The sequence below is a fragment of the Urtica dioica genome, chromosome 1, assembly GCF_054948205.1.
Source record: "Urtica dioica subsp. dioica isolate 48M chromosome 1, U.dioica_male_clone48M_v1_H2, whole genome shotgun sequence".
NCBI lineage: Eukaryota > Viridiplantae > Streptophyta > Magnoliopsida > Rosales > Urticaceae > Urtica > Urtica dioica.
The window spans coordinates 20,008,091-20,018,747 of NC_142756.1; the positions used below are offsets into that span (position 1 = coordinate 20,008,091).

Sequence of the window (10,657 nt, forward strand, 5' to 3'; positions counted from 1 at the left end):
GTCAAACTATGAGACACAACGACAACGACAATGCTCTCCACCACGAAACTCGCCTCCACCTATAAATTCCTGATCCCCTCCTCCACCAAGAAACTCTCATCCTCCACCACGCAACTCCCATCCTCCACCACGATCCCCTCCTCCACCACACAACTCCCCTCCGTCACCATGATCCCCTCCATCACGCAACTCCCCTCCTCCACCACGATCCCCTCCTCCACCCTCACAAAACTCCCGTCCTTCATCACCGTCTCCACCAAATTCGCAGAGCGTCCCAAGTTCATCTACTAGGAAAGGCGCAAACATGGATGAGACTATTATTTTAGATGGTCATTCCCCCGTATTTATTGAGCGACATGCATTGTACAAGGATAAAAAGACTTTACAGAAACACTTGATGTTGTTCGCCATAAACAACAACTTCACGTATAAGACAAAGAACTCGGACAAAAAACACATTGCATGTTGTTTGTCTGGGAGAGCATTGTAATTGGGCTTTCCGGGCCGTGAGAAAGGCTAACACGCCCATTTTCCAAATTAGAAAGTAAACTCTCTTTGTTGAATTATGTATGAAATTGAAATAGTGTAATTAGATCTCTGTTTTTTGACATCTACTGTCAATTGTTGACATTAGATGTCAACAAACAGAGGGCTAATTACTCACAGATGTCAGTTGTTGACATCTGATGTCAATTGTTGACATTTGATGTCAACAATTAACATTAATGTTGAAACTAAGTTTGTTATAATTTTCATGTTTTAGGTTCGACAACGACCACAGTTGTGCCCTGAACGTAAGACAAAGATGTCACCCACAAGCAACGAGTACTTTAATAGGAGAGGTTGTGAAGCATAAGTGTATTGATCCAAGCGTGGGTATGTGCAAACCGAAAGAGATAATGAACTACATGCAAATGGATTACGGGGTGTCTATGTCTTACAAAAAAGCTTGGCATTCCATAGAGCAGGCTCTAAAGTCCCTCTACGGCAATTCCATAGAGTCGTATGCATTCTTACCTAAGCTAAGGTACATGATCGAGACTAAGAATCCAGGTTCCTTATTTGACCTCGTCACTGGTGAGGGCGGCGTATTTATTAGTTTTTTCATGTCACTCGGCCCATGGAGAACGGGGTGGAAGTACGTAAGACCCGTGATTATCGTCGATGGTACTCATTTGAAGAACTATTACAAAGGAACGTTGTATACGACATGTGGGATGGACGAAAACAAACAAATTTTTCCACTAGCCTATTGTATTTGTCCTTTAGAGTCTAACGAAACTTGGATTTACTTCTTCGTCAAATTGAAGGATGCAATTGGGGAACGGGAAGAGAAAGTATTTGTATTTGATAGGCACGCTGGGATAATCAATGGCATCAAGACGGTATTTCTGAACTGTGATCATTGTTTTTGCATGTACCATCTTCACGGTAATTTGAAGACTACTTTCAAGGGGATTACGAAGGAGGTGAAGTGGAAATTTTACGGTGCCTTGAAGGCATACACTCAGCAGGAATTTGAAAGTTTCATGGTCATGTTGGACGTTGAAAATCCCGAAATACGACGATACTTAGCTAATGATGTCGGGTATCAAAGGTGGGCACAATGCATGTTCAGGAGAAAGAGGTACGGTATCATGACGAACAACAACGCGGAAGCATTGAATGCATTAAATGTAAAAGTCAGACACTTTCCAGTTTCGAAGTTGATGGATTGGCTGAGAGAGAGAAGTATGAAATGGTTTTATGAACGTCGAGACGCTGCGGCAAAAACAAACACGCTCCTGACAAAAATATACCAAGCCAAAGCAGACAAGTACATTGCATACGATGTTCGAATGGAGGTAAATGGTTTCCGAATTGTTTATTTCATACGCTAATTGTGATTTCATACTTGTATGGACATGTATTGTTGCACAACGTATGGTCAACAACAGATATCAACAGTTGACGGGTTTTGTTGACTTCATATGTCAACAATTGACATCTATTGTTGACATGTAAAGTCTACAATTGTTGTATGTTTCATGTTTTGTACAAGATTTTGATGAAATTATGTTTTCTAGTAGGTGATGCCATCTTCAGTCGACGAGTTTGAGGTCGTAGACAGAGAGGGGATTGTATATGCTGTTAATTTAGAAGAGAGGACATGCTCATGTCGGCGATGGCAGGCTCATAATTTTATTTGTCCACATGCAATCGCAGCATGTCGAGTACATAACCGTCAAGTTGAGAACTACATTTCCGAGTTCTACTCTACAGAGTATTTGCGGGCAACCTACGCAGGTGTACATCATCCTCATGGCCACATTTCGAGTTGGAATATTCCCCCCGAGGTGGAGAATATCAAAGTTCTTCCGCCTCAACACAAAGCACGTGCCGCCGATAGGCCAAAAAAGAGAAGAATACCATCTCAAGGTGAGGACATTATTAGACGCAAGTGTACGCGTTGCGGGCAAATTGGCCACAATCGTCAAACATTCAATAGTGCTACTCCTTTGTCCACGCAATAATTTCAGACCTCTTTGTGATTTCCACCATTTCAGTAGTGACTCTTGCTGATTTCTCAGTTTATTGAGAACTTTATTTGTGATCTCCGACTTGTATGCAGATTTCAGACATCTAAAGTCAACAATTGACGGTAACTGTTGACATCAGATGTCAACAATAGACGTCAACTGTTGACATCTAGATTTCAACAATTGACGTGTTGATATCTGATGTCAACAATTGACGGGTTTTGTTGCATCAATTCACAAAACAAGCTAGTACTAATCAATTCTATGAACAAACTAGTCATTGACAACAGATGTTTGACATAAGAGTACATAATGAGATGGGGAGTGCTATTGTTTACTTCAGATGTAAACAATAGTCATCAACTGTTGACATATGATGTCAACAATGGACGTCTATTGTTGACTTCAGATGTCAACAATAGTCATCAACTATTGACATCTGATGTCAATACCCTCTCAAGGAGAGGATGTTATTAGGCGCAAGTGTACGCGTTGCGGGCAAATAGGCCACAATCATCAAACATGCAACAGTGATACTCCAATTTAAATTGATGTCAACTGTTTACATCTAGTGAATGAATTTAAATTTAGTTCTTCACTTAGGCATGCAATTCACAACATTACACATATATAAAACATAGTGTAAACAGACATATTAAGCAGTTTCAGGCATTCAAGTCATACAAAAACCCATACACAAATATAAATATTATGAAGTTTAGACCAATGATGTTGGGAATTCATCGTCAGAGTCATTTCTTGTTAATCTTCATCCTCCTATAATAGAGGAGTTCCTCTCTCTGGATTTTCAGCATAAACAGTCGTGTCCCCTTGGGCACGACTTCCATAAAATCTCATTTTTTCTTCAACCGAGTCTCCCAGTCGTCTCCGAGGATTTCTTTCATAACCCTTTCGAGACACATGATCGGACCCGATTCAGTCTCACTACAAAAAGTATCCAAGTACCATATGTACTCAGCATGGCTCATTTGAAACTCCGTGAGTTATGCATCACCGAGTTTCGATCCGCTTACCTTATTAACATCAATTGACTACAATTTTAGTAATTGTCTACAATTATAGGTATGAATGTCTACAATCATAAAAAATAATAACCAAAAATCAGCTTTGCTTGGCATCAAAATGTACCTCATTTTTAGAACATTTTCTCTTTCGGGGCTCGAAGTCGTCATAGCTTGTCACTGGAGATTCAATGGAGTGTTTTTTATGACATTTCTGCATTTTTTTGACAATATTAGAGTCAACAACGTTCATTATTTGTTTATTTCAGATGTCAACAGTTGACGTCCATTGTTGACATCTAATGTCAACAAATGATGAACTCTGTAGAGTTTAGAATTCAATTTCTCTCATCAGTTGTTGACATTAGATGTCAACAGTTGACGTCCATTGTTGACATCTAATGTCAACAACTGATGAACTCTGAAGATTCTTAACATACCCAAACAATATCCTAAAATTTTAACCACAAAATTTAAAGAAAAAGCGAAACGAACCTTGTGTGCGACTTGGTCTTGGACTAAATCTGGAGTTTTGAGTTTGGCGTTTGGATCTCGTCGACGTTTGGGTCCTCGGGTTTTAGAGAGCTGGTGCGAGGAAGAGAGCTGGTCCTCGGGCTCCTGGGTTTCTTGGGTCTGGTGGCTTTGGGGTAAAGAAAGAGAAAGAGAAAGAGAAAGAGATCGGGAAAAAAACAGTCCGACGAGGGGACAGAGAGAACGAGAAGAGAGAAGAGAGAGTGAGAGAAAGATATAGATTGACGGGAAGAGAGAACGAGAAAGAGGAGAGATAAGACTGATGCGAAGAGAGAGAGAGAGAGAGAGAGAGAGAGAGAGAAAGAGAGAGAGCATAGAGTGTTGGTGAGATTGTAAGAATGTAAGAAGTGAATGGTAAATTGGTAGTTTTGCATAGGTGTTAGTGGCATTGGTGTCGAAATTATGCATTTGGTGGAAAATAAGAAAAAGTTATCATATAGGTAGTAGTTTTGGCAATTTCCCTTTAATATAAGAGATAAAGTATTTACTTTTAATTATTATTTCTCCTTAAATTCTAAGATTACAATTTTGTCCTCATTTTTACTAAACATGTGATCAGCACATGGCCATTTCTAGTCAATTTTCACGATAATTCTAAGAGAAGTACTAAAAATGAATCGGAGTTTAACATGAAGTAACGTGAAGAGGTGAAACGACAACTTTCAAAGTTTTAAGAGTCGGTTGTTAAAATCTTCATAGTCAAAGTAGCAAAAAAGTCATTAATTCAATAAATAATGGACAAGTTGACTGCAAAGATGAATATGAAAGTGTAGATGACGTAGGTATTTACAAATTCCCTAACAGATACAAAGTGATGTTCTTACACTACTATATATGAGGAATTTCTTTATCTTTAATCTTTACTTTTGTGAAAATTGTGAAACTAGTTTTTAAGAGAGAGAGAGAGAGAGAGAGAGAGAGAGAGAGAGAGAGCTTCAAACAAATTTATTCTCTCTTACTCTTATGACTAATTATTCTTCTTATTCTTCCTATATATTTGTCTTCTTCCTTTTGCCGAAACAAAAGAGGCTTCGTTTCCGACCAAAAAATTGAAAAATTGAAAGGATATTCAACAAAGTGACCAAAATGGCAAGCTCAATTTTGATGTTCATATTTTTTTCAAAACTGGAAATTGGTGTTTGAAAATTTAGTAGGTATTTTGATGATGTAAAAAATAATCCAAACTGTTAATCACGTTTTTGGATTAGCACTAAGAACCATCCGTGTTTTGATCTATGGTCGGACTCAATGATCGTACGTAGGTTAAGTTTGGTGAAGTTCTTCTCTTCTTGTCGTTCATGTCTCGTCAATGAATTTCCTTCGTGCTTCTCGCGTTCGTCGGGCTCTTGAGTCTTTGTTTCTTTGAGTCTTCAACCCTTTGAATCTCTCTCTAAAGCCTTGCTTTCAACCCGTAATCTCTCTTGACCTTGCCTTCAACCCTTTTCTTCGAGTCTTCACGTCATTGTGTTCTTCACGTTGCTCATTGTTCTTGGATCTTCAAATCCTTCGAGTTCCTTGCTGGATCTTTGAATCCTCGTACCTTCACCTAAGCACAAGAAAACATGAATCTAGAGGGACGCGGAGGGTTTTTCCTCGACGCGTGCTTCGACGCTCAACATTAGTCGTGTTGTATTGTGTTCTTGGTGAACGATTTATGCTTGTCTCTATGTGTTTTAGATAGAGAAAGCCGTGGTGTGATTTTTGTAGAGTTTTTCCAAGTTGAGATAAACTTACCTTGAGAGAGAGTTGAGAGAGGTATTTATAGAGGTTTGAGACTTGTCTTGGTTATGAGTTGAAGGAAAGAGAGGCTGGAGGCAAGTTTTGCCTTGTGGCAAGTGGGGTTGGCGGCAAGAGGCTTTGGGCAGGTTGGCGACAAGAAGCCCTTGGCAGGTTGGTGGCAAGGAGCCTTGGGAAGGTTGGCGGCATCATAGCTAGAGGAGTTGGCGACAACTGCCTCTAGGTGGATTTTTGGGGTTGGCGGCAACCTGGAGTAGGTGGCATTCTGGATTGGCGCCGTCAGGTTGGCGTCACCTCAGGTTGGTGCGTCATCAGGTTGGCGTCACCTCAAGTTGGTGTCACCATCAAGTTGACGGCATGATAGGTTGACGACACTATCAGGTTGGCGACGTCATCAAGTTATTGCCACCATCAGGTTGGCGACGTCATCAAGTTAGTACCACCATCAGGTTGGCGACACCATCAGGTTGGCGACGTCATCAAGTTAGTGCCACCATCAGGTTGACGACACCAACAGGTTGACGATGTCATCAAGTTATTGCCACCATCAGGTTGGCGACACCATCAAGTTAGTGGCATCATCAGGTTGGCGTCACCTCAAGTTGGTGTCATCATCAGGTTGACGACATGGCAGGTTGGCGCCATCAGGTTTGTTTTGTGCCCAAAATGAGTTGGCGTCAAGAGTCAAGGTTGATTCGAGGTTTTACCAAAAGATTTCTCTTGTGAACTTGAGATTTACGTATGAGCTTGCGTTGTCGTTTTTGCTCTCGGTGCGTCATTTCTACCTTGCGAAAATCTGACCCAACACAAACTTTTAAAAATCATGCATAAGAATACGCTACATTTCTTATTTTTCTCTAATTTGTCCAAAAGTCTTCAAATCTCCACCAAAATTGTTTTAAGATCCAAACACGTAGCTCACTATCAACCTAAAAAACAAAGAAAACTATAAATTAACATCAAAACACTTCAGAACTCGATTTGGATTGAGCTAAGAAATACATTGTGCGTACAAAATACATTTATAATTACCTGAACGTTTATAGGTCGGTGAACGATAAGAACAATTAAACTGCTATACGTGAATTCTCACCTCAATAGTTTGAACGGTCGATGTAGAACTTTGTTATCTTTTCTAAGAGAAAATGGGTCTTGTTATTCTGAATTCATGGTTCAGTAGTGAAGAACACGACCCACTATCCATATCCATGGCGAGGATCGAGCTCAGCATAAGTGTGTCGAGATCAAGTTATTTGTACGTCTCAAATCTGAGCATCAAGCAAATGATGTAGTCACATGAAGAACTTAGACTTTGCGGAGGACTAGAGTTGATCCAACTCTGTCATTCAAACCACCTCGGATGATTTAGGTCGAGTAGGAAATGCCTCGTGAGGTAATTTGAGAAAACTATTTCAACTTGAATGGTAAATCATTAGTTATGAATGGAAACCCAGACTCTTAAAATCGACATCCAATCTTCTTATTATTGCTTTATGATTAATTTTCTTTCTAATTCAAGCTTTGAAGATCAAGTTTACGTGTATTGTTCAACTTTCATCTTCAATAAAAATATTATTTAATTTTATATTCCAGTATAGCTCCATAATTCTCAATTAAATATAATGAGTGGTATGAATATGAAACCCTAAAATTGAGAGTTTGAAGCCCATTAAAAAAAGTTAAATAAAGTTTTATCTATTTTAAAAAAATTGAGATTATTTGAAGTGAATTCTCACTTCAATTATAATTAACCAGTTACATATTGATTAGGCCCTGGATTTTTTTTTTGATTTCTTTCTATTATTACAATATGTGTTTATAATTTCTTTTTAGGAGCAATTAGACTAATAGCTAAATAGCTCATCATCATTTTCAAAAGCAGTTCAAGTTTCATTTTATAGTTAATTTAATTTACTGCGGATCTAGTGGACTATTTTTTTTAATAAAATGAAATTTGAGATAAAATATTATAATGAGCTAGTGGAATGGCTAGTTGCAATACATTTTTGTTGTTTTTATTTAAATTAGTGACCCATAGTTTTTTTAGGGGCAGTTAAGTTACATATTGATTAGGCCCCGGATTTTTTTTTCTTGATTTCTTTCTATTATTACAATATGTGTTTATAATTTCTTTTTAGGAGCAATTAGACTAATAGCTAAATAGCTCATCATCATTTTCAAAAGCAGTTCAAATTTCATTTTATTAAAAAAGAAATAATTCAGCAGGTTCGCAGTAAATTAAATTAACTCTTACTTAATTTAATTTACTGCGGATCTAGTAGCCTATTTTTTTTTATAAAATGAAATTTGAGATAAAATATTATAATGAGCTAGTGGAATGGCTAGTTGCAATACAATTTTGTTGTTATTATTTAAATTAGTGACCCATAGTTTTTTTAGGAGCAGTTAAGTTAGTAGTCCAATAGCCCACTCTTTTTTAAAATATAGCTCAAGTTTTATTTTATTAAGAAAATAGCTCATCAGACAGAAGTTAATTAAATTAAGTTTCAATTAATTAAATTAACTTCGGTCTGGTGGACTATTTTTCTAATAAAATGAAACTTGAGTTATATCCTTAAAAACAAGTAGATGATTATCTAGTTGCAACAAATACTTAAGGGGTTTTTTTGTTATCTACTAAATAGAACAAGAAATTGGCTTAACTCTTTGTAAATCAAGTTTTTGCCCGCACTTCAATAATTTTAAAAAAAATCCCATTAAATTTTATTTTTCACATTTGATCTCCTAAGTCTGTTTTGTCATTGCATGTACATAATGTACGTCATAGTATATTGAAATTTGAAATAGAATCATTTAATTCTGAGCAATGTTCAACACGTCACGGAATGATTAAAAGAAATGCAGTAACTGAAAAAACTTTAGAGTAAAATTGACCCCTTTTTCATTCAAAATTTTGACCAATATTATAAAAATGCATCATAAATAATTTGTGTGTGTATTATATAGTGATGTTCAGCTATGCTAAATAATTGGACAAACACAAGTTACTGTGGATGAAACAATCTGGCTAATTGACGAAATGACTGTATATTGCCATATAATACACTATATTAGTCACAATGATATTAAGTTGATACTATTTTTGCATGCTGGTATAGGCGTGTACGATTAGGTAGCTAAGGAATTATATTTAAAAAAAAAAAAAAAAAAAAAAAAAAACACCTTCGTGGATTGCACTAAGAGATTAGATACAATAGACCATTCTCAACTTCAAAACAATAATTCCCCCAAGTTATGATATTCCGTCCGTATTAGCCCCAAATCAGAACAATCATAAAATCCTATATATTCGATCATGATCAAGTCAAAGCAGATACATCACGTCTCATATAATAATATTTTTCTAATAATTAATAGAGAAGTTGCCCAATTTGCCACCAATTTTATAACATTTTCCCACTTTCCACCAAAAGACTAATTTTTCCCAAAATACCACCGAGATGTCAACATTGTTGACATCTATGTCAACAATGTTGACATCTCATAGTGAATGGCAAAAATAGATGTCAACATTGTTGACATAGATGGTGGCATTTTGGGAAAAATTAGTCTTTTGGTGGAAAGTTGGAAAATGTTATGAAATTGGTGGAAAATTGTGCAATTTCTCTAATTAATAAACTTCTACAGTATATATTTCATTTTTCACATGTTTGGGCCTGACAATTTTAGAAGCCGGTTAAAAAGGGAAAAATTACATAACTAATTTAAAACATGCATCATTTTTCACATTTCGTTTATATTTTCAAAATATTTCACTAGTAATCGTGTCTCTATACCCTCATGTTTCAAAAATTTAGTAAACAATTATTGAAATTTGATAACCAATTATTGAAATATGGTCAACAACTATTGAAATCTAGTTAACTGTTATTGAAATCTAGTTAAAAGTTATTGAAATATGATCAACAACTATTAAAATCTGATTAACTGTTATTGAAATCTGGTCAACAACTATTGAAATCTGGTTAACTGTTATTGAAATCTAGTTAACTGTTATTTATGAAAATTAGAAGGTTCAACGGTTAATATTGAACAAACTTACGAAAAACGATAACTTTTAACTATTTCCACAAAAATATATGCCAATGAAAATGCATGGACATGTTATGTGTGTTAGGAATTCTTGCCCACGAGAATATTTTATTTGTAATTCTCGTTGAAATTTTTAATAAAATAAAGTTCGACATTTATTATCTATTTGAATTGAAAGCGGCTATTTCTTATAAAAGATTTATCAAACATTCATCAATCCTTAGTCTCCATATTAAACTGAATCGCATGCTGGGCATCCGAGTTCAGGCAGTGAACTAAAACATGGTCGATGATTTATTCATGACTGGATAGCTGAATCTAAAATCATATATGTGGAACACAAGTGAAGGTTAATTACTTAGTGGGAGCATTCTGCACTTGTGGTAAGTGTACGACCTGAACGAACTTTGGTTATAGATGTGTCGTTTACCGGGGTTGCTTATGATGGTCACAGTGAGACTTGATCTAAATCCTGAAGTGATCATGGACTTCTAGGTCATATCGCCAGGTTCTCTGACTCATTTCGTTAAAGGTTACTGAGACGCTGATTAAATTTATGTCTCGGGAATCCGAGATATGATCTGAGCGGAAAATGATTCACAGATATAGAATCAAGCCTTCCTAAAAGAAGGCAAATGTTCACTCATTTAATGGTTGATTCTAGAACCGATAGATTGCACGCACTTACGAAGTAAGTAGCGTTCAGAATAATCTTTCGCTGGAGCAGCAACAGTGCTTAGGGAATATAAGTATCAAGAAAGGTATAACAGAATAATTGACCTTTCTCGATACGGG

General features: G+C 36.6%; 1 protein-coding gene across 1 annotated transcript; it reads left to right on the forward strand.

Moving 5' to 3' along the window:
• Positions 1-304: 304 nt before the first annotated feature.
• LOC149407736 (uncharacterized) lies at positions 305-4,329 on the forward strand. Its single transcript, XM_089621677.1, has 6 exons — positions 305-486; positions 585-668; positions 764-1,844; positions 2,070-2,120; positions 2,206-2,418; positions 4,123-4,329. Exons 1-6 carry the CDS (start codon positions 305-307, stop codon positions 4,327-4,329), a joined length of 1,818 nt encoding a protein of 605 aa, XP_089477803.1.
• The last annotated feature ends 6,328 nt before the right edge of the window (positions 4,330-10,657 follow it).